The sequence below is a fragment of the Protopterus annectens genome, chromosome 10.part0 (genome assembly GCF_019279795.1).
Source record: "Protopterus annectens isolate FY-2018-M chromosome 10.part0, PAN1.0, whole genome shotgun sequence".
NCBI lineage: Eukaryota > Metazoa > Chordata > Ceratodontiformes > Protopteridae > Protopterus > Protopterus annectens.
Genome location: NC_056744.1, coordinates 1,212,170,107 through 1,212,196,079, shown reverse-complemented (window position 1 = coordinate 1,212,196,079; position 25,973 = coordinate 1,212,170,107). Strand labels below are relative to the sequence as shown.

General features: G+C 37.9%; 1 protein-coding gene across 1 annotated transcript in view; it reads left to right on the top strand.

Moving 5' to 3' along the window:
• The window catches only part of AXDND1 (axonemal dynein light chain domain containing 1), a 2,684,234-nt gene that overhangs the window by 2,579,330 nt on the left and 78,931 nt on the right, over nucleotides 1-25,973 (top strand). Inside the window, exon 25 of the mRNA XM_044085955.1 lies at nucleotides 24,392-24,558. Within this exon, the coding sequence (XP_043941890.1) occupies nucleotides 24,392-24,558 (167 nt within the window). The remainder of the gene's footprint in view (nucleotides 1-24,391; nucleotides 24,559-25,973) is intronic.

The following is a 25,973-nucleotide window of genomic DNA, read 5'->3' as shown; positions in this document are numbered from 1 at the left end:
TGACAAATCCGAACTAGTTAGGATCAAGTGCTTGGAGATTGCCTATGTCCTTGTTTATGAGATCCAGAATAATACACTCCATGGCTTTATAGATCAGACTTGTCAAGCTAATGGGGCAATAGTTTCCAGGGTCAGTAGTGGCACTACCTTTGTGCAAGGGAATGACAATGGCAATTTTCCACTCTGCTGGAATGAAGACTCTCAGGCTGTGGTTGAATAGGTTGCTCAATGGCGAAGCTAATTCTTGCTGGAGATGGTGCAGAATACAGCCTGGGATACTATCTGGTCCCATGGAAGTTGTGTTCTTTGCCTTGGATAGGTTCTTTAACTTTTGATCAACTTAGATTTGCGGTGCAGGAAAAGTATCAGGGATGTCGAATGGGCCTTTGGCGGGAGGGGGGGTGAAGTTTGCTCTGGACCTATCTGCTAGCAGGCTGGCTAAGTCAACAAGATCAGTGTAAGTGGTACCATTAAGTACTAATTCGGAACAAACCTGGGCTTTGCCATAGAGGTTCCTGACATAACTGAAGAAGGCCTTGTGGTCTCCCTTTGTCTCAGAAGCTAGTTTCAATTCATTATTGGGTTTGGAGGTTTTCACTAGTGATCTAATTTGCTTGTTGAGGCTAAGGAGGGAGTTTTTCCAATTTGGAATGTGTTCCTTTTTACCCTTGGGCAACAGTTTCTTCCTTTTGTTGTAAAGCCTGTTGATAGAGGATGTCCACCAGACAGGTTTGTGTTTCCTTGAGGAACAGATTTTAGTTCTGTTGGGTATGGCTGAGTCCATGCAGTTGTACAGGAGCTTGTATACTGAATTGGTGTATTATTCAGCATAGTTGTCTGCATCCTCTGATGGGGGCATGGTGTAAAACTACTGATACCCTCCCTTAAGAGGTTGTAGTCAGCTTTTGAGAAGTTTTTAGCCTGGTTATGGCTGGTTGTGGGGGGGGGGGGGTTGGGCGGGATAGAAACTTTGAATGTGATAGACCAATGATCTGATCTCACCAGGCAAAAACATGCTATGGGAGTGGTACAGCAGTAGCCCATGTTGATGAGAACCAAGTCCAGAATGTTGTCTCCCCTTGTGGGGGTGAGATGAGCTGATCTAGTGCATTAGAACTGATGAAGTCAAGGAATCCTTTGGTGAGTGCAGTAGTGCAGGAATAGTTCACCCAGTCAATGGTGGGGTAGTTGAAGTCACCAAGGATCAGGGTGTCAGGGGGTACCTTGATGGAGTCAAGTAGGTCCAGGTAGGAGTAGTGGGTGTCCTGAGTCACGGAGGGTGGTATATAGCTGGCTGTCTTGCCAACTGTCAGTTGCACCTGGAGTAGTTCTACTGCATCATGCTGGCAAACCAGACTGGAGTTGTGCTTGTCTTTAATGGAGAGAGACTCCACCACCCTTAGTATTCCTGACCTCATTTTGGGGTCAAAATGTGTGGAATAAGGTATAGCCTGGTAAGGCAGAGGTGCTCTCTGCAGCCTTAAACCAAGCTTCTGTGACTGCATAGATGTTGGCATTTTCCAATCTGAGGAAAGCCTCCAGTAAGTGCATTTTCAGGTTAAGGCTCCTAGCGTTAAGCAGCACGACCTTCAATTTGCTTTTTGATAGCTCTTTTATGTTGGAATATTTGGCTTTGGGACATTGCCTAAAGAAGGCAGAATGGGGGAGGCAAGAGCCTTGGCCAGAATCTGGAATCCCAGGGGTAAGAGGTGGAGGTCATCTCTGGCAAAGCATCAAGGCCTGTCAACCATGTCATCCCAGGCAGACAGATACTGGATCCCCTTGGAATGACACCAGAAACGAAGCCAATTGTGGACGTCAATTATTTTTTGTTGGTATTGTGGTATCATTCTTGGTGAAGGTAGGATGCTGCTTAAGGCTAGGGTCATACCTGCCTGAGACGCATACTCTGAGAGCTCAATCATGTCTCTCTTCATATAGTCCAGAGAGGTACGTCTCAAGTCATTCACACCAACATGGACAATGACAGAGTCATACTTGTACATGTTGTGGAGATACTTAAGTACATGCGTGATATGGCAGATTCTGGCACCTGAAAGACAACTGACCGTGACCTTCTCCTTGTCGAGCCTGGTGAGGGGGACATCGGTGTGTCTCACAACTGAGTCGCCAGTGACTAGTTTGTTTGGTTTATTGTTGTGCCTTATGGGCTGTATTGGTTTATTGTTATGCCTTATGGGCTGTATTTGTGAGACACTGGTGTGTTGTCTGCTGTGTGTGATGTGTTCGGTGTTGTGTGTGGAATGTTTGTGAGGGTGTTTTGGAGGTCTCTGCTGTTTAGGTAAGTTTTTATTGAGAGCCTCTGTAGAGGTGGTTGTGTGTTGTGTTTGGCTATGTGATGTGAGTGGTGTGGTCTTTGTCTCACTTTTTGTTGGACAAACTTTTGTATTTCCTCCTCAGCCTGTTCTGTATCAAAAATTACTTTGGTCCTCAATGAAAATATTCTGAAGACAGCTGATACAGCAGTTTAAATCTCATACCTACTTCTCAACATTCCCTGATTGCTGGAATAGATATGTTTCTCTTCTGCCTGGTGTACTTTGAATAATAATTTTCTACAAATGTTCTGCTGTCTCCAACTTTAAATACTTTACCCTTCTGTTACAGTTTTGTCAGGATCAACTCTTCCTGCTAATAGGTTTGCATCTTTACTAATACAGGTCTTAGCTGCTTTTTCACAGCCAAGTTTATAGCATAATCAAGGTGTGCCCTTTCAATTAACAATTCTTGCTATGGAATGCCAGTCCGGTTGCTTATTTGTGCCTTCATAAAATTAATACCTTTTGTTCCTTCTAGTGTCTCTGGTTCAGCAGAAAATTTCAGATGTCCCTTGTGTGTTCTGTCCTCTGATTCTACCATTTTTGAAATATCTCTTCTTGAGCAGTCTCATAGCCAGCCTTTTCTTCATTTCAACCTCTGAGTTTTACATCTTTATCAGCTCATCTGAATATCCATTTATAGCATCTTTCAGTTTTTTCAGCCTTATGTAATTTGATTTGATATACCCCTTCAGTGTTTATTTTATTTTAATCGGCTCTGAGCACATTTGACTTATTGTTTCCTCTGGATTACTGGAAGCCATGTCCTGCACCAAAGCTGGAGCTTGAACTGCTTTTTGCTGAACAGCTGCAGCATTCTTCTCAGTCAGTGTTTTCTCTTCACCTTTTCTATTGATTTTCTTTCAGGCTGTCTTAGTTTCTTCTTTGTTGACATCCAGGCAATGTATTTACTAGTCAGCAACTGCATTTGCTAAAAGTGACAGAGTTCCTGGCCCTTGTATTTCAGTTTCCTTTTACACACTTGGAGAGCTGAAGTTAAGCAGTTGATTAGTGTGCAGCCATCTTGAAAAGCCCCTCTCCCTCAGGTTTTGTGTCTAAAGCAGAAGGCATTTTGTCTTCAGATTCACCACAAAATGAACTTTCCTTTGTTGATGCCATCCATAAGATGAAGTCGCAATTTAACTGGAGGGAGAAGAATTGTCAGAATCTCAGAAGAGATATTACTTTTTGCTACACATAGAAATCCCAAACCCTCTGCTGTGCCCCTTGTCTTGGAAACTTTGTAGGATACTTTTCTATCTGCTTCTCTGACCCATAAGGTCTCAACCCCTTGCACCCAAGGAACCAGGTAGATATTATAAGGTCCCTGAAACTGACCAATATTTGCTTAAGAATCTTATCTTTGACCCAGCAGTTCTTGCTGTAGATAGAAACAGTCAAAATTTCTAAACTTCTTTTTTCATCCAGTGTGTTACCAAATGATAAGGACAGTAGGTCCATAAACAGGTATGGAAGGAAAGTCTATACTTCTGCAACTTCATCTTTCACTGTCATTAGTTACCAGACCAACATGATTAGGTACATACTATATATTTTCGACAATATGTCTAAGCTAATTCCTAGCGTACTGGACACTTTCAGTAGATCTGCACAAGGTATGCTTACTTGAGCTACTCATGTGGCACATTGCTCCTTCAAGTGTGAGTATGGTACTGCTGATACCCGTTCCAAAGCAGGTGCTACTGGATTAGTATTAAGAATATTTTCCTTGCTTCTTCTCCAGTTTTTGCCTAAACTGTTAAGGCTTAACTTTTAGATGGTCCTTTGGGTAAGGACAACAAGTCAGAACTTTCTTCTGCTGAAAGTTAAAAAAAATTGTAGGAAAGGGAAAAAAACATCCAAGGATTCAAACCACATATTCTTTACCCTGTTCCAGACTTTCAAAGAAACTACCATTCTAAACCTGCTATCTTTTATTACAAAAGCCAAAAGTCTTCTCAACAGAACGGTAAAAGATCCCATGAAAAAAAGGACAAACCTAAACCTGATTTCAGTAATGAAAACAAAAGAATAACAGAAATAGAAGTTTGAATTATGGGGTTATTGGCTTAGGTAAACAGTATCTTGGGGTCTATATTATAACAGTGAACAACAAAAATGTTGACTTATCTTTCATTGACACCTAAATGTGGAAGTTGCACTTCATCGAATTGCCAAATCACTGATTTCATTCCTAGGGAAAGAAATCGGTTGGCCATTCTGTTACATCTGCCCTTTTCCTGACTGTAGTGCAATCATGAAGTTAGTATATTTAGTTAGATGGGTGTGGGGGCACAGCCCCCCCCCATGTTGGGAGGTGTGGGGGGGCAAAGCCCCCCACTTAGGAGTGTTTATTTTATGTGGTGTGCATTGTTGGCCTACTGATTTCTTTCCCTTGGAAAGAAATCGGTAATTTGGAGTTTCGATGAAGTGCAGCTTCGAGATTTCAGTGTCAATGAAAGGTAAGTCGACATTTTTATTGTTCGATGTTATAATATAGACCCATATCTTGGAATCAGTACATTCATGACAAAGTGGTGGTGGGGGAGAGAGAGAAGGAAAGGTGCATGATCGGGATCAAATGCAAGATGGAGAAAGAAGGAAGACAGGTTTACTTGAGAAGAATTTTGAAAGTAGCACAGACTGCCCCAAATAAAGATCATTGAGTGTAGGGGAATGTATAGATTCTTCAACAAATATGATACTCTAGTAATGAGGGGAAATGTAGAGAAACCAGAACTGGTAAAGCTATTCACAGAGGCCAAAATAAAAGAAGCTAACAAGGAAAGATTAGCAAGTAATTGTACATGACATTAGTAAATGACAAATGGAAATTCTGGGCAAGTACAAAGCTGGCAGGAGATGGCAGACAAGGAGATCACAGATAAGAGTTGGGCAGAGATTTTAGGAACCTCTAAAATAGTTGCTAAATCTAAGAAGCTTAGAATTTTTGCATGAAAGTGTTCATACAAATAATTTGTTTTAATATATATTTTTATTATTTTAACATATATACAGTATATACAAAAAAGAAAATATGTCAGTGTTACATATAATATTGAAAACATATTAAACCATGAGAGTATTTTAATTCTGTCCATAAGTCAATTATTTTGATATTTCAATAACAACATTTCAAGAGTAACACAACAACTAGGTATCTTAATGCCATTTGTAGATCTTAGACTAATCGCTTTTGTCAGAAAAATATGTATTAGTGTATTAGTGTATGTATTAGTAATATGCTTAGTGCATTTAAGGCTTGAAAAGGGTTAACACATTTATTCTATTTCACACTGCATAAAATCTGTACAAATTACAGAAGCTTTCTAACCCTGTATTGTCATGAAATATGCGCAGCTATAATCTTTGCTTATGCTTTGGAAATTTACAGGGAAGCAGATAATTTCTGCTTGTGTCAGGAAAATAATGAATAGATGTATCACTTGTATAAATGTTATGAGACTTAGACAAGGAGTTCCGCTTGTGCTGTGAGAAAATACACAGCTATAGATAATCAGAATAAAGACTGCTTGAAAATATGAACTGCAATCAGCATTTGCTTGTGCCTAAGCTAGAAAAGTACCTTGAAATGTAACACATGTATTAGAACTACACAATAGAAGCTTGTAACGGGCTAGAGCCCACCAAGGCCAGGTTGTTTTTCTCAAAATGTTTTTCATAAATCCAGTCATGTCAGGAGAAAATCTGAGTAACATCTGCTGTAGAACAATACTGAAAGTTGTGTTTGATTATGTCATCCATAGAAGGCAATGTCTTGTAGAACAGTATAAGAATAGCATACTCCCTGTTAGTAGTTAGGCAAAATCCTGTATTTGCATGTTTTTGTCTCCTTGCAGCAAGTTATTAAATGTGCCTTATCTGAACCTTATGTGTATTGATCTTTGAAGTTTTTTCCTTTGACAGATTGGTCCTTCGGACTGGAAACCCTCACTTCGCCTCGGATCAGACAGGCCAGGTGGCTTGAAACCGTACGAGGAAGAAACCACATCGGTTCTTCTTATTTGAAAAGCCCTCCGACTGAATTGTCGTTCAAAAGAGGCCAGCCACTTTCTGATCTGTGACTGAAGGACGGGTTTTTCACGAACCAGGTGATCAATCACGAAGGCTCATGTAAGGTGAATCTACCTTTTTTTCTGTTTTAGATTAGGGACTAGATTTGTATTGTTTTTGTCAGGACTGTATTTTTACAAGTCAGGGACAGAAAAGATTACTGTCTTGTCATAGATCAGGGAAACAGAGTAGGTAGGCAGTCACTCTGAAGAGACTATAACAAAATCCGTGGTACCACGTTAAAAATAAGGAGTTACGTAACGATTAAAAAGGGTAGAACAAAATGGGTAATAATTGCACAAAAATACCCCAAAATCCGCCGTTAACCGAAGACGCAAAATACATGCAGTCACAGCGTGCTGATAATATTAAATACTACTCAAAGTGGATTAATAAGTATGAATTTGACGGTAAATTGGAAAAATCCTTGCTTATCAAACTTGTCAAACAGCTTAAAACCGATTCCAAAGGTCGGGTAAAAAAGCAGCGCCAGTTAGGAATTCCTCAGGCACACAGTTGGATTGAGGAAGTAAACCGTAGGGAACAGAAGAACAATAATTCAAAAGTAATGTTTTTAGATAAGGAGGACAATAACTTAGTAATAGCATCGGCCCCTCCGCCCCCCTTACCAAAGTATGAAGCAAGTGAACAAGTTAGTCCACCCCCGCGATATCCTGCTGCCACTGTAAACAGAGACACTACAAAAGCAAAACTGTTTATTAGAGATCCCATCGAGACCAGGTCTCAAACACTGGCAGGTAACTCAAAAGGGGACATTGAATTATATCAAATGGGTAGGAATTCACGATCTATGAGTGAAAAAGAAATATGCCCACTCATAGAAGTACCTAATCCTCAGGCAGGGCAAGAAGGTCAGGACCCAACTATTCTAGTGCATAGACCCTGGACGCCGGAAGACATCCGGAAAACCACTGAGGGAATTCCCCATCCAAAAGTTAATTTTAGTAAGTTCTTAGAAGATTTACAAGAAATGAGGCTAAGTTATAATTTAAATGGAGAAGAGGTAGAAAAAGTAGTAGACAAATTGTGGGGCCAGATTGGCACATGATTAGTGGCAACTGGAATCCCTGTGACGCTGCACACAGACCCCTCCCACATAGCAGCCGCAGAACTTGACAACAGAGTAAAAGGTCTTACAGACCGCATCTCTGAGAAATGGAAGCCTAGGGCAGACTGGACTTGCATTAATGAATGCATCCAACAAGAAGGTGAAACTATTGACAGATATTATGCCAGACTGTTAGAATGTTTTAATAACCATTGTGGAATGCAGGTTCCTGAAGATCAGACACAAGATTCCCCTTATGAGCAGCAGTTAAAGAATGCATTTTTGAAAGGCAGCATTGCACCCATAAGCAGTTTTATTACAAAGCACATGGTAGATCATTATACAAACAGGTTACAGTCATTACTTGAATATGCTAGGCATGCCGAAAGGCATTTTAATAGCAAAAAGAAAAAGAAAGCCCAAGTATTTTCTGTAGAAGATGGAGCAGAAGTCTATGTAGTACAGTCCGGGAAAAAGAGCAAGAGAAATGCCCAGGGAAACAAACAATCTGATCAGCGATCAGAGGACTTTGAAGGGCAAAAGAAAAGGAGTGAATATTTTAAATGCGGTAAAAAGGGGCACTTGGCAAGGGATTGCAAGAAAAACAAGAAGGCAACCATGGAAGACAAGGAGGGTGAGGACTGACTATATGATAGTCAAGAATCACTAGAAGGGGATAGCAGAGAAAGGACAAATAAGAATGTGATAGAAGGAGTAGAGGATGTAACAGAAGAAATAGAGGAAGTGCAGGAAGTTACGGATAGTGAAGAAAATGAAATATTGGATTTAGCTTTATTGAGCTTAGAGCTCTATATAGCAGACACAAAACCAGAAGTTACACTCCTGGTAGAAGGGAGGGAGGTCAAATTCTTGTGTGACTCAGGGGCATCACAGACCCTGATACATCCCTCCAAACTGCCAGAGAATTCAGAGTCACCTGATTACATACTAGTGAAAGCAGCTAATAGACAGCTGTATCGGGAACCCCTCTCCTATAATATTGCAATAACTGATCCTGTTTCAGGATTGACTCAGAAAAGCAAAATTGTTGTTTCCGCAAAATGCCCAGTAAACCTATTGGGCAGAGACCTTATGCAGCTATTTGGTGTAGCAGTACTTCCGACTATGCTGGGTATGGAAGCACAGTGACAAATTGATACCTTTGCAGTGCAATCGGAGGGTGAAATGTTCTATTGGTACAGCCAGGACTTGGTTACGACTGGTCCAGGGGTAGTGACCGAAGAGTTGATGAACGTAGCCATCAGCAAGTTCCCCTCCCTTGACACTGATAAACAACATTTGTTGCACTGTACACTGTATTATTGTAACACACCAGGACCTGATAAGGAATATGAGCAAGAATTGTTTAGAAATCATGCAAACAGATTGATATTACGTAATCTGTACTGGGACATGGAAGGGAACAGTGTAGCCAGCTGTTCATTGCCCCAGGAGTTCTTTGCACTCTATAAATCTAATTGATTACCACATGTTAGCTTAACTATTGACAAGAATGTAAAATGGGTAGACTTAGGAGAAAAAGTCACAAGATGGGAAAAGCAGACAGTTAGAACTGTCAGAACAGGGAATATAAATGCAGAAGTTGAATTGGATAACTCAGACCCACCCAGCCGTGCACTTGCAGTCTAGCAAGGACAGCTGATTAGCACTCCTATGAAAGGAGGAAGAGAATGCCTTAGAGAATATACCAGAAACTCTTTGGTCAACAGGAAAGTCAGATGTAGGACTTATTCGTACAGCGGGACCAGTTACTATCACGCCAAAGTCAGCATTTACACCACAGAAAAGACAGTATCCCTTAAGAAAAGATGCAGAGGTAGGAATCAAACCTATTATAGCAGCTTTACTTAAGGAAGGGGTGCTGGTGGAATCTCCTGATTCACCATGTAACACACCCTTATTTCCTGTTAAGAAAGCGAATGGAGAATGGCGTATGGTCCAAGATTTACAAGCTGTAAATGACGCAGTAATACCAAGGGCACCTACAGTGCCAGACACACACACCCTGTTGAATGATTTAAAACCTCAGCAGAAATATTTTTCTGTGGTAGGTATCAGCAATACGTTCTTTTCGATACCGATACACCCTGACAGCCAATCTTGGTTTGCATTCACATTTCAGGGGAAAAGGTATACATATACGCGACTACCACAGGGATATTGTGAAAGTCCGACAATATTCTCACAAGAAATGGCAAGCAACTTGGCGGGGTTTACCCCACCAAGAGGCAGTCAGATTTTACTTTATGTTGATGATATCCTGCTGGCGGCCCCCACTCAGCAAGATTGCAAAGAAGATACCATAGCGCTATTACAATTTTTAGCCACTGAAGGACATAAAATAAACAAAAATAAACTGCAGCTTTGGAAAAAACAATTTAAATACCTAGGATATGTAATATCCAAAGAGGGTAGGACATTAGATGAGGATAGAAAAGTAGCAATTTTGCAAGCACCAAAACCCACTGCCAAGAAGGAAATGATGTCCTTCCTGGGTACGACTAATTTTTGCTGGAGCTGGATTCCAAACTATGCCTTGGAATCTGCACCGCTGACTAACCTGATATATAAAAAGCCTATGGCAACACAGGATTTGCTACAATGGACACCAGAAGCAGAATCTGCCTTCTGCAAACTGAAACAGTTAATAGCGTCCTCATTAGTTTTAGGATTACCAAACTATCATAAACGTTTTTTCCAAACTGTAGATTGTAAGCAAGGTTATATGACATCAGTGTTAACACAGCAGCATGGGGACAAGCAACGCCCCATTGCTTATTATTCATCACAACTAGACCCAGTGGCACGGTCTTTACCCCACTGTGTACAAGCAGTAGTTGCAGCTGCAATGGCAATACAGGCTTCAGCCTCAGTTCCACCCTCTCACATTGAGAGTGCCTCATGCAGTCGCAATTATTGTACTGCAAGAGAAGGTAGCATATCTTTCCCCTGCTAGGCATCTTTCCTGTGTGACTATATTGTTGAGCCAACCTCATATGACAATTAAACGATGCACGACTTTGAACCCTTCTACCTTGCTCCCAACCCCTGCAGATGACACACCACACAGCTGCCTGCAGGTGATTGAGCAAAAGACACTGCCTAGAAAAGATCTCACGGATGTCCCCTTGGATGATGCCGAGGTGACATACTACGTGGATGGCTCGTGCAAAAAGGGTCCTGCAGGACAGAACCTAGTAGGATATGCAGTAGTTTCTGATACTGAGATTATAGAAGCGAAACCTTTACCACACAATTTATCTGCACAGGCAGCAGAATTGATTGCCTTGACACGGGCATGTACCTTAGCAAAGGGTAAATGTGTCAACATTTTTACTGACAGCCAGTACGCTTTTTCTACTGTACATGTTTTTGCGCAACAGTGGAAAAATCGAAGAATGATAACATCTACTGGCAAACCAATCAATCATGCACAGTTTATTTTAGATCTTTTAGAATCTATTCAGTTACCTCAGAAAGTAGCTATTTGTAAATGCACAGCTCATGCCAAGCAACAGGATAGGATTTCAAAAGGTAATGCGAGAGCTGATACAGCTGCAAAACAGGCAGCTTCAGAAGTATTTCTTTTAAATGAGGAATTACAACCCTATGAGATTTTAGACTTAGAGATGTTAAAGACAATGCAGACACTTACTACGCAGGCTGAAAAACAAAGATGGGTAAGACGAAGAGCAATTCTCGAAAAGGGACTGTACATCTCTAAAGAAGGGAAACTGATATTACCATCTAATTTGTTTAGATATGCAGCTTTGTTGAGCCATGGGCAATGCCATTTCTCAACAGGGGGGATGTTACAGCTGGTGAACCGAGTGTTCACGACATATGGATTCTTAAACCACTCTAAAAAATTTTGTTTAATGTGCCACGTTTGTAACAAACATCATGCACAAGGGGCATTAAAGCCTAAGCAAGGGAGTTTCCCTACACCACCGTATCCGTTTCATACTGTCTGTATGGATTTCATAGAATTGAACAAATGTGAAAATAAGAAGTATTGTCTTGTCATTATGGATATGTTTTCCAGATGGGTGGAAGCCTTTCTAACTAAAAATCCAGATGCGGCTACCGTAGCAAAAATCCTTGTTAAAGAAATCATCCCTAGATTCGGCATTCCAGAAAGGATCTACAGTGACAACGGTACATACTTTGTAAACCAAACCATACAGCAGTTAAGTAAACATTTTGGTATTTCTATAAAAAATCATTGTGCATATCATCCGCGATCTGCAGGGTTAGTTGAGAGGCATAATGGGATTTTAAAGAGTAAGCTAAGAAAGTTAATAGCAGAAACAAAGAGAAATTGGGTGTACTATCTGCCCCTGGCACTGTTGAGCATGAGAACTGTTCCGAATGCAAAAGGATTGACTCCTTTTGAAAAACTATTTGGGAGGGCTTATTATATACCTCAGTGGAAACCCCTCATGCCCGCAGACCAGGAAGCCGACTGTACACTAGCAGAGTATATGAGAAATTTGTTGAATTCTAAACATCTGTTGCAGTCAAATTCTGTTTCAGATAAAGAACAAACCAGACCATCAGAAGTGGCAGTGGCTCCAGGAACCTGTATCTGGGTGAAGACAATAAAAAAGAAGAATTGGACGTCACCAAAGTGACCATATCAAGTGCTTCTGTCGACACCCACTGCAGTCAAGATTGCAGAGCATGCCTCGTGGATCCACCTGATGCACTGCAAACTAGTTAAGAACTTTGAACTGGACAAAAATCTTGTCACATGTCAAGAGCAAAAATGATAGAATCCAGAAAAAACAGGAATGCAGAACAACCATTTCCTCAGAAGTATTGCATAATCATCCTGTTAACTGTATTAGTGACAATAATCTTTTTGTTGTGGCCATTCCTTTTTCCAGCCACACAAACTGAACTGAATAAACGTGAAGCGTTACTCATAAACTGGCACCCAAACTTCAGCACTTACCAGGCAATTAAATATGTGTATGCTGAGACTTTCAATGTTTCGAATTGCTGGATTTGCACAGCTTTGCCAACAGCATACGGGGGGTTATTAATGAATACAGTCCCCCTAGGGGTCAATGAGACCTGGGAAAACTTGATTCATGATACCTCAGCCATTACATCACAAGATAAAATAGCATTGCACTTGTCTTATCAGAACAAAGACTGCTTGAAAATATGAACTACAATCAGCATTTGCTTGTGCCTAAGCTAGAAAAGTACCTTGAAATGTAACACATGTATTAGAACTACACAATAGAAGCTTGTAACGGGCTAGAGCCCACCAAGGCCAGGTTGTTTTTCTCAAAATGTTTTTCATAAATCCAGTCATGTCAGCAGAAAATCTGAGTAACATCTGCTGTAGAACAATACTGAAAGTTGTGTTTGATTACGTCAACCATAGAAGGCAATGTCTTGTAGAACAGTATAGGAATAGCATACTTCCTGTTAGTAGTTAGGCAAAATCCTGTATTTGCATGTTTTTGTCTCCTTGCAGCAAGTTATTAAATGTGCCTTATCTGAACCTTGCGTGTATTGGTCTTTGAAGTTTTTTCCTTTGACAGCTTCTTTCTCATCTTTATACAAAATTGTGGCTAAATGTATACAAATATTTTTATATGCTGGACCAGTTACATAAAATGTTCCCACAGATGTGAGTAAAATTATAAGTAAGATTGGAGTTATATGCTAAGTTTTTAGAAAAATATTTCCAAAACTTAATATGGATATCCCTAGGAAGGCAGCGACTATTACGAGGGAGACATTTTCACATGAATTGGATGGAGGAAATGAACGTAAAATCAAATCAGTGCACTAGTGACTTTGTTGTTAATATTAGACAAGAAGGATAACTAGAAAGTGGAAAACTAATCAAGAGCCAATTTTTGGGGACATACTAAGGCTATTGGAGGAAACAAAATAACTGGAAAAGAGAATATTAAATTATAGCTCAAGAAAATAATACAATAATAAGCGTTACTGTTAGGACTTGAAAAGTAATGAACAGTGATAATGAATAAAATAGGGCAAGGTGGATAGAGAAATAAAGAAATGTAATATCAGGGTAAGAGAGACAGGATTGTTTGAATTGATATTAAGGGGAAATATGAGATGTAGAAAAATGTGGGTGATAAATGGAAAGTAAGGAAAAGTTCATGTAATTTCTGGTAATTGGTTGAACCTGATGGATAAAAATTTGAGCGTATAGATTTAGCAGTCTTATAGAGAATGCATATGAAATCGGCCAGCCACCAGGGGAGATTAGTGCAACATCATGTATTGTGATGATTTTTTTTAAGTAGCATATTTTAATTAAAAAATAACATTACAAGTTAAAAAAGCCTAAGTCTGATTTCAAAGGCTATAAAGAATCCTTCACAAAACAAACCTAATTTTTGACCCCCCCCCCTTTCCCCACCTCGGCCTACCCCTCCCAACCTTTCCAGCAAACGTTCTGTTTACCTTCCCCTATGGAGAGCAATAATAACCAGCTTGTTGGTTTTGGACATCATCAAAAATGGGTAGTGACTTCAAAGAAATTCCCTCTGTCCCTTCTGGAATTCCACATTTCCTTTCAAAACACCAACATCATCTGGTTCTCCCAGTCATTTTCAACTTCTTCAGTCAGTGAATAATAGACTCTGTCCCTCACTATCTAAAAGGAAGAATATTTAATTCCAGACTTTTTCTTGTTCCAAGAAAAGAAGGAACTTGAAGATCAGATCTGGACTTATGTATCCATACCACATGTTTAGTGGTTCCAAACTTTATGATACTAACACTAACAACTCTTTTCCATTTTATCTTTCCTAGAGATTTGTTAGTTACCATGGATCTGAAGGATGCTTACCTTCATATTCCTATCTATCCAACTGCAGGAAGTTTTTGAAATTTTGTGATTTGGGATATCACTTTCAATTTGCTGCTTTAATATTTGGCTTTCCACTGCCACATTTGTGTCATGAAGTATGCATCTCCAGCTATAGCATTCTGCCGACTCCAAGATATTCACATCTACACCTGTTTGGATCATTTTTTTCATTCAGGACACTTCTCGTCAAAGGATTCTTCGAGATTTGCAGTTCACCGTCAACCATTTTCTCAACCTAGGGATCACTCTAAATTTAAACAAGACCAATCTACATCCTTTTCAGTCTCTAGTTTTTCTTGGGTCTCTTCCAATACAGCCACCATGATGTTCCTTCTTTCACTGGAAAAGATCCAGTTCTTGACAGTCTTCTTTCTATCCCTAGCAAACCTATACATGACTTCTGAAAGAGAGATTCTGAGAGCCCTAGGATACATGGCATCTATAATCCCACTGATCCCTTTCATACTTCTCAGACTCTTGGTGCAGTAAATCTGGATAAAGCATAAAGTAATGAGGGGACAGGGGCCCAAAAATAGGGACATAGTATACATATTGCTTTTATAAACTCAGAAAGTTGCTAAAATAACAGGATATGTGTTAGCGTACATTTTTGAAAGGAGAAGAAGTCTGAAACTAAAATGTATGGCATTATTTAGTGACTTCAATCCTCAGTGATTTGCCAGAAAACCACCAATTTTATGAGGAACAGACCAAAAATATAAAGTAAAAATTTTAACATTCTGCAAAAATATGGACGAGAGGTATGATTCCTTTTGCCAGACTCTGCATGAGGTAAACTCAGTGGTACCTGAAATACATTTGAGCAAAACATTGTCTTCCTCTTTCCTTCCTAATTCCTCTCGACCTTTGTTAAGAAAGAACTGCTTTAGTGGATTAAGCAAATAAAATCCAGTAAAGTAGTTCCCTTCTTTATTCCCTGTCCACTTCAGAAGACCTGAGCAAATGCTTCAGGCCTGGCCTAGGAGTCTGTTTAAAAGGTTTTAAAGAGCAGAGATTCTTGTCCAAAAAGGACAGGAAAAAAGCATCTAAACATCAAAGAAATGAAAACCTTCATCTTTGCTCTCCAGAATCTCCAATACCTTTGGACACTAATGACTCTTCAAATCTTAGCAAGCAACACCACTGTCATGTGACACATCAACAAAGAAGGGGGAATAAAGTGTTGCCACCTGTGCAGGCTGACAATGGTAGCTTGTATAGTGCTATCTACCACAGTCTTCCTCCAGACAGTCTATATTCCTTCAGAAATAAATTATGTGGCAGACTACCTGAGCAGATCCAAATTAGACCCTCAGAAATAGATGTTGAACAGAAAGCTCTTCCTTCAGATTGACGTTCAGTGGGGAATACTCCAGATAGATCTGTTAGCCTCCAATCTGAACAAACAACTCAGACTGTTTTGTTCCAGGGCTTTTTGCAATCGAGTCCTGGAGAATGGACACCTTCTCTTTCCCATGGAAAGAGAAAGTCCTATATGCTTTTCCTGCCATCCCAAAGGTCCTTCTGAAGATTCACAAAGACAATCCGAATTACCCCTTTTAGCCAAAAGAACATTGGTTCTCCCTTCTTTTCCATCTAGTCAAGGGCAGTCACCACATTAACCCCACAGGATGGATTTGCTCACACAGCAGACAGGCTTCTCTGATTGCTTTAATTGATGCCATTATATATGTATTATGTGTGGTCATGTTTATCTTTCTTTGAAGTGTTGTCAACCAAGGTGCTAGGAGAATAAAATATCTTGTGTGTGAAATTTGTTGTTTTTCCTTTTATTTATTCTTTTTTTGTTTGTTTTGTTTTATTGGCTTGTCTAATTCATCCAAACCTAAAGCTCTGAACCTCACAGTCTGAACGTCTGTCTGCTAATTCCTTTCTAATAGCTTTATTCTGAGGATGTGCTACAACTTATAAAGGAGGCTAGAAAATCTACAACAAGAAAATTGTATATTTCTAAATAGAAGAGATTTTCTTTATGTTACCAAAGCATAGGGCTAGATCCATATCAAGTGGGGATTCCCTTCATCCTGAAATATTTGTGTAAGATGCTCAACTTAGGCCCGGCATATACCTCCATTAAGGTACATTTGCCAGTTATGTCTGCCTACCTTCCAAAGGATCCAGCTCTTTCTTCATGGTTTAAGGTCAAACAGTTCTTAAAAGGCATACTTGCTCACCAGGCCACCCAGAAAACCTATTCTTCCTCTATGTGACCTGAATTATGTTCTTGAAAATTAACATTACCACCTTTTGATCCAGTTTCTTCTGCATCTCTAAACTTTTGTACTTGGAAAACAGTACTACCTGTAGCCTTAACCACTGCAAAAAGGGTTTCTGAATTATAAACCGTCATGTCAACTTCCCCTTTTCTGGTGTTTCATGGAGACAGGGTACCCTCATGACTAACCCTTCTTTTATGTCTAAAGTGATGATCAAAATGTTTCAGAATCAGTTTTTCCTTGTTCTTCCCTAATCCTCAGAATAAGGAGGAAAGAATTCTTCATTTACTGGAAGTACACAACCAACTAACATTATGTTTCGACAAGACTAAAAGCATTAGAAAAATGTATTGATTTCCTTTGAAGGAAAAAGGCAGGGTCTTCCAATCTCTAAATAGACTATATATATATATATATATATATATATATATATATATATATATATATATATATATAGATAGATAGTTTTTTCTTGCCATTTCTTTCTATTTCTTCCATTTTAAATCCCTCCAGGGTCACATTAAAGCACATTCTACAATATATGTTGCTTCTTTTGCTATTTTTCAAGGGTCTTGATACCAGATTTGTATTAGAGACAGCTACATGGTCTTCCATACACAACTTTATGAAACATTACAAAATAGATGCTTTCTCTAGAACCAAAACAGGTTTTGCCATCCCTTGCGGGTTACCGGATTCCAGTTCTGTCTCCCAGACCTCCACCCAATCTGCATAAGAGCTCTGGGAATTGTCTCATTAGTTAGCATTACTGCACCAGTGATCTATCATTGTGTAAGAACTTACCATAAAAGTGCATGTTCAGCTCGATCACTGTTGCAGTATATTCACCCTCTCAACATTCCCCTTTATCCTTCTTTATCTAACCTAGCTTGAGGTGGAATCTTTTTTCCTATATATTCTCCCTCTATGTTTTCTCTTAAATGAGCCTATCCTCTTAAGGTATAAGCCTCAGTTTTTCCCGGGCAAGAAAAGAGGATTTTCACACCTGTAAGTCCCGTAGGTACCATCATTTATTCTCATGTATAGGTCTAAGGTCAGATGTGCTGTATGAAAGGAATGTGCACCTATACTTTCCTACACTGACTAGATGTATGGTATCCTTGGCAGGATATGTCCCATCAATTAACATTGCTGCAAAAGTGATCTGTTGAAATATCTACTATTATGGTATGTTCTTACACATCTGTACCTGTAAAGCTGCCCAGAATTCCTAGTTATTGTAGTTGTTATTATTATCAACATATGTACAACCAAGTGGCCTTTTTATTATATTAGATAATCACTCAGCTTCCATGCATTTTTATTACTTTTCATTGTAAAATAAGGACTTGCACCTTCCTACTTGTCTTTTCTGCTTATGTTATAGAGATATTTACAACAGAAATTTCACACTTCTAAATAATAAACAACTGTTTATATGAAGAAAAACTGCTGACACAACCACCAATGATTTCCAGGTACCTTCGCTCCCAAAGAACAGAATAAAAATAGCACAAAACCAGCATAGGCAAGGCTCCAGGTTCAAAAGCAGTAGATTTAATCAAACACAAGCACTTTCACCAATAGCTTCATCAGGTGTAATATCAAACACATAAAACCACATCAGTTTAAATACAAAATTAAAATCACATGACATAATACTTTGCAAACTTAAATAAAGATAACATATATAAAAATATATTTGTATATATATATATATATATATATATATATATATATATATATGTGTGTGTGTGTGTGTATATGTTATATTCACAAAATGCAATATATATATATATATATATATATATATATATATATATATATATATATATCTATATACACACACACACATACACACCTATATCTACTGAGCACAGCCGCAAAAATAAAATTAAAAATGTATTAATATATATATATATATATATATATATATATATATATATATATATATATATATATACACACACACACACACACACACACAAATCCTACCTAATTATTTCTTAAGCAATGGCCTAGATTTCAAGGTAGGTCTCAAAGGTATACAATCATTTAATCCGTGGCCAGCATTAGCCCTCCATTATAATCCACTGGGCTTCAATTTCTTCTGTTTTTAACCTAGTATCTCCTACCCTTTTATTTTCAAAATTCATTCCTATAACCATAAAACTAAAACAATGCGTGACATCAGTATTGGCAACATGTTTTGCCAGAGCATTAAACATGCTCCTCTTGCCTACATGGTATATGTGTTCCCTGATCCTGTCTTTCAACATTTTGTCGGTTTTTCCAACATAAAATTTGGTGCAAACTTTGCACACAGCCAACTATACCACATGCATACTAGTGCAAGTGGCCCTGATATTAAATTTAAACAATTCACCTGTGTCTGGGTTCAAAAAAATGGTGCTACTATTGATATATGAACAAAAAGAACATTTCCTACAAGGCATGGTATGCCCTTGTATAGCAGGTTTGTTATTGTCTCTCGGAGTACACAAACATCTCCTAAGTGACTTTTTATTTCTGAAAACAAATTGTGGAACAGAATCTATAAATCTACTTACTTGTTCATTCGTTGTCAGTATGTTCCAGTTTTTCTTAATGATGCCAGTATACTGGTTAATATTACTCGAGTATGTGAAAGACATCCTTAGTTTGTTACTCTGTCTGTTGTAGGAATTATTTATGTCTTGTATTGGTTCAGAGTAATAGGGTTTGGCTCTAGTAGTTCTCTTATCCAAAACATTTGATATACCTCTGTGTACCATATCTCTTTCACATCCCCTATTTATTAACTACATGCCAGTACTACATATCTGTTCTTGAAAATCTATATTGCTAACATTGAGCCTAGAAGCCCTATAGAACTGGTTTTGGACAACATTTCTAAAAATATACTGCGGATGCATACTTTGCCTGTTGAGTAGATGGTTAACTCGACATGTTTTCCTATAAAGTTTAGTGCTCAACATGTTACTATCATCTTTACACACAGTTACATCTAGGAAATTAATACTTGTTTCAGACCATAGTGCGGTAAATGTCAGAAACTTCGTGCTATTGTTTAAATATCATACAAATTCTGTCAGCATATCAGATATGCCCCCCATAACAAAAAGAGGTCATCCACAAACCTCCTAAAAAATAAAATTTGGGTATTGAATGGGCCTCCTATTAGATGTTCACTTTCCCATGTGGCCATTACTGCATTGGCATAGCTATTAGCACAAGGAGTGCCCATCGCTACGACATTTTGCCAATAGATAGAATCTCTAAATATAAACACATTGTTTTCTAGTACCAAGCGCAATAATTCTCTAATTTGAGTTAATTTATTGCCATTGGTACATGAATTCACTTCCATATATTTGATAGCATATTCTATACCTAGCTCATTTGGAATAGACGTAAATAATGAAACAACATCCAATGTAACCAGTAAGATCTGTTTCCCTAGTCCTTTCTTTGAGGTATAAAGGTAGAGATCCTTAAGAAAATGTTCAGTATCCTTTAATATGTATTCTGAACTATTCAGAACAGGTCTCAATATCTTTTCAATATATATAGAAATGGGTTCAGTGCACCAATTGGCGCCAGCCACAGTTGGTCTCATAGGAGGATTTGAACTATTCTTATGTACTTTTGGCAAGCCTTGTATCATGGGTATAAGGGGGTGCAATACAATGAAATACTGACATAAATTCTCAAATATAATTCCTAGATGATTCAATTCTTTGATTTTAAGGGTTACCCTCTGCATCATTTCATTAACTTTCACTCTTATGATTAGTGTATAAGAAGTATCATCACTCAACATCAAGTACATAGCATCATCATACTTCTCTTTATCTAATATAATTATTTGTCCATCCTTATCAGCAGGTTGAATCATAATTGCCATATTATTTTCTAAGTCATGAAGGGCTAAATGCACTGCTTTGCTCAAATTAAAATGTTTAAAACTTTCTATTGGAGCATTGTTTGTAATATAAGTCATAAACATCAATACACAATTCTTCAAAAGCTTGTACTAAAGGATTTAGTTTGTGAACAAATGCGCTCGGTTTCTTAAACAAATTCACAGAGGTATCTGCTACTTCACCACCATACATTAATTTGCACATTAAGTTATTGTTAAGTTTATAACATTAAGTTATTATTAAATTGTTTAATGTTTAATGTCCAAAATTATTTCAGAAATATTTGAGTCTGTACTAGGAATAAATGAAAGTCCTTTGTTTAGGACTAAAAGTTCTTCATGAGTCAGAACATAATTGGATAAGTTCAAAACTAAGTCTTGGCATTCATGAATGCCTTCTTTATGTTGTAAGAACTCACCCCTGTTTCCTCGTGCTTCTGTATGTTCCTCACTTGACTTCTGCCCCTCTGTTGTCTGCCTCCTCTCAACGTGGACCTCTCTCTCATCGGTAGGGGAAAGACAATGCTCTGGGGGCAAGATAAATGTAAAAAAGATTCACATTATTAGCAGGAGATACTCTCCCTTCTTCATTATGAACTTGCGCTACAGTCGTAACTGTTTTACGGTGTGCACCCAGTTATTTCTCTGTTTCAGCTTGCAGCGCGGGCGTTCCTTGATTAGGAACCAACGAGCTACCTTCAGGATGAACCGTACCTCTCACGTCTGCAACACTGACTAAATTGTGCTCCAACAAACTAGTTCCTATATTTCTCTCATTCATGTTAGTGCCACCTTGTGGATTTTCAGTGTAACGAGGCCATGTGAAAATATTACCACCTGCAAAGTCCCGTTTATCCCTTTGTAGTATCTTCAATTTGGTTTGTAAAAGTTTCCTGGAGTAAACGCACACCCTTCCAGCATTTCCCATACATATCTGTCCAGGATATCAGCACTAAAACATTGGTACAATTCTGAGTGCTTATTTTTAATAGAAATCAATACCAATCCTATCTCCCTGTCGGCTGAATCAGCCAGGAGCTGCAGATAATTTATACTGGTGTTAATGTTTAGTCTTTGCCACTCAACAAACAAAGTTGATTCACAGTTCACTTAAGAGGGCATTTTTAACACTCTCAACCTTCTTGGTATAACACCTTCCTTTAAACATGCCTCCATATGAAATTTCTGATATTGCAATCTTTTTAATTTAAAAAGTTCATTTTCTAGGGTAAATAAATGACTTCTGAGCATAACAAAGTCCACGCTTTGTGTTACTTCAACCTGGCAGTGGATTAGTGTGCTCTTTTACCTCGGACAGAAAAAATTCAGTGCTGGAAACAGTCAAACCATTAATTAGAATTGGAGTATAATCCAGTTCAATATTCTCTGACCCGGCAGCCATCATCCAGTAAACAGTGGTGTAGAAAAAAAAGAAGAAAAACTGCTAACACAACCACCACTGATTTCCAGGTACCTTCACTCACAAATAACAGAAAAAAAAATAGCACAAAACCAGCGTAGGCAAGACTCCAGGTTCAAAAGCAGTATATTTAATCAAACACAATCACTTTCACCAATAGCTTCATCGGGTGTAATATCAAACACATAAAACCACATCAGTTTAAATACAAAATTGAAATCACATGACATAATACTTTGCAAACTTAAAGAAACATGACATATATAAAAAATATATAAAAATAAACTTATAAAGGAGGCTATAAAAACCTACAACAAGAAAATTGTATATTTCTAAATAGAAGAGATTTTCTTTATGTTGCCAAAGCATAGGACTAGATCCATATCAAGTGGGGATTCCCTTCATCCTGAAATATTTGTGTAAGATGCTCAACTTAGGCCTGGCATATACCTCCATTAAGGTACATTTGCCAGTTACTTCTGCCTACCTTCCAAAGGATCCAGCTCTTTCTTCATGGTTTAAGGTCAAACAGTTCTTAAAAGGCAAATTTACTCACCAGGCCACCCAGAAAATCTATTCTTCCTCTATGTGAGCTGAATTATGTTCTTGAAAATTAACATTACCACCTTTTGATCCAGTTTCTTCTGTATCTCTAAACTTTTGTACTTGGAAAACAGTACTACCTGTAGCCTTAACCACTGCAAAAAGGGTCTCTGAATTATAAACCATCATGTCTACTCCCCCTTTTCTGGTGTTTCATGGAGACAGGGTACACTCATGACTAACCCTTCTTTTATGTCTAAAGTGATGATCAAAATGTTTCAGAATCAGTTTATCCTTTTCCTTGTTCTTCCCTAATCCTCAAAATAAGGAGGAAAGAATTCTTCATTTACTGGAAGTACACAAACAACTAACATTATGTTTTGACAAGACTAAAAGCATTAGTAAAACTTATTAGTTATTGATTTCTTTCTACAATATATGTTGCTTCTTTTGCTATTTTTTCAAGGGTCTTGATACCAGACTTGTATTAGAGACAGCTACATGGTCTTCCACACACAACTTTATGAAACATTACAAAACAGATGCCTTCTCTAGAACCAAAACAGGTTTTGCCATCCCTTACGGGTTACCGGACTCCATTTCTGTCTCCCAGACCTTCACCCAATCTGCATAAGAGCTCTGGGAATTGTCTCATTAGTTAGCATTACTGCACCAGTGATCTATAGTTGTGTAAGAACTTACCATAAAAGTGCATGTTCAACTAGATCACTGTTGCAGTAAATTCACCCTCTCAACATTCCCCTTTATCCTCCTTTATCTAACCTAGATTGCGGTGGAATATTTTTTCCTATATATTCTCCCTCTATGTTTTCTCTTAAATGAGCCTATCTTCTTAAGGTATAAGCCTGAGTTTTTCCTGGGCAAGAAAAGAGGATTTTCACACCTGTAAGTCCTGTAGGTACCATAATTTATTCTCATGTATAGGTCTAAGGTCAGATGAAAGGAATGTGCACCTATACTTTCCTACACTGACTAGATGTATGGTATCCTTGGCAGGATATGTCCCATCAATTAACATTGCTGCAAAATTGATCTGTTGAAATATCTACTATTATGGTATGTTCTTTCACATCTGTACCTGTAAAGCTGCCCAGAATTCCTAGTTCTGGTAGTTATTATTATCAACATATGTACAACCAAGTGGCCTTTTTATTATACTAGATCCTCACTCAGCTTTCATACATTTTTATTATTTTTCATTGTAAAATAAGGATTTGCAACTTCCTACTTGTCTTCTCTGCTTATGTTATACAGATATATTTGCAACAGAAATTTCACACTAGATCCTCACTCAGCTTTCATGCATTTTTATTACTTTTCATTGTAAAATAAGGACTTGCACATTCCTACTTGTCTTTTCTGCTTATGTTATAAAGAGATATTTGCAACAGAAATGTCACACTTCTAAATAATAAACAACTGTTTATATGAGGTTTTGTTCTGATCAAATAATGCATACATCTGATAAAAGCTTGTAGAATGAAACTGTTCCCTGTCAAGTTTTCTTTAGCAGAATATTTCTAACGAGTGAAAAAGAAAAACTGCTAAAATGTATATGGATCAAATTTGGTTTAAAAGTTCAGGAACGTAAACTTTGAAATGTGATTACAAACTCCACACATTTCGCAGTACTCTGTGTTACATTTGGGGTCCAAATAATACTTTGGAAAGTAACATATGAGACTTTTAAGCTTGTTACCCCAGCCTTATAATTAGAAAATGAAGGTTGACAGTATTACAAAAGAAGAAAAATGTCAGAAGTTAATATTACAAGGTGACCAAAAAGAACAACTTTCCATGTCAGTTGTTTTGTCAATTAGTTTTTGAAATATTATTTAATCTGTACAGTTGTAATAAATTCTTCTCTTCTTTGATAGCAAAACAGAAGAGCATGCCCAAAAGGCAGAAGCACGTGCATTCAACCTAGATGAGCAGTTGCGAGAAGCTCTAGAAAAAATTCAAGCTCTGGAAAGACAGCTTAAAGGACACACCCCACTAGAAGAGAACACTGATGTCATACCTAAAGTTAGAGAAATTGTTACTGGTGAGACAATATAATATAAAATGTTTTTAAAAGAATGCTATTATCTGTAGAACACCGTGCCTAGCACATGATCACTGCTGGACAACTTTTCTTCTTTCCCACTTGTTTTTTCATCAGGATACTGAGTAATGGATCTCTCAACACTTCAGTCAGTTGTTCAAAAATTGTGTGGTATTGTAAAACAGTAGTAAAACCTAATTACTTTTAGATTATGTTTATTATTAAGTAAGCATCATCATTAATATCAGTGAGTATATGATATCTTATCATAATGTCTTTAATCAGAACCAAACAAATTGTAAAAAAACATAAAGCCCTGCCCCATTTAATAAAACACAAATAAAAACAAAACAGTCTTTTTCAGTGCCACACCATCCGTTAATTTACTAATTCAGAAATTGCACAATAGTGTTGGGAAGGAGAAACTTCCCTACCTGCACTGTTAAATGCTTTTATAGTAAGATTCTTCACTATCTTATTATCACAGTATATCCCTACAGCTCCCTACTCCTTTACTACCCTGCCACTTTAAATATGATTAGTCCAAGATGTGCAGCATTGCAAACAGTAATGAAGCTAGGGCAAGGTGAAGGGAGCAACTGCCCCAGTCGCAAAGTATTAGAAGGCATGATCGGCAGTCCAAGATTGATCCTGATCAATCTTCAGTGCATACCTGTTTTAAAAGCCACTATTGCATTTGCTGTCAAAGATATATATATATATATATATATATATATATATATATATATATATATATATATATATGGGTGCACATGCTTAGTTAAACAGATAACCGTCAGGTATGCAAGATCGCACAGTTGTTGGGGCTTAGGATTATTCCCTTTCCACAATTTTGTGTGATCTTGGTGTTAGTATATCTTATTACTAGGGGGTATGGAGGGCGCAGCCCCCAACATGGGTGGTGCAGGGGGATTACCTGCCTGCAAAAACATTGATGTTATGTTGTCCTTCTTGCCTTCTTTCTTACTGGATGGGTTCGGAGCTGATACTCGGCACCAACTCAGCCAATACACTAGCTCGAAGTAATAAGGACCAACTGAAGAAAAACAAGTAAACAGTGACAATACCTCACCAAACCAAAATGCAAGAAGGTACAAAAAAATTTATTTGTAAAAATAATAAAATAAACATGTGAGCGCTTTCGTTTAACAAATGTAAACTTCATCAGATAAATGAATAAAATCAATCTGAAATTTAAATAGTGCACTCTACTTTCTGATTGGATGAAACTACAGACATCATCTCAAGAAAATTAACCCCTCTTGTCCCATAATAAATTGACTTTCTCTAATATATATATATATATATATATATATATATATATATGTATGTATAAAAAATTCTAAACATATATATATATATATATATATATATATATATATATATATATATAT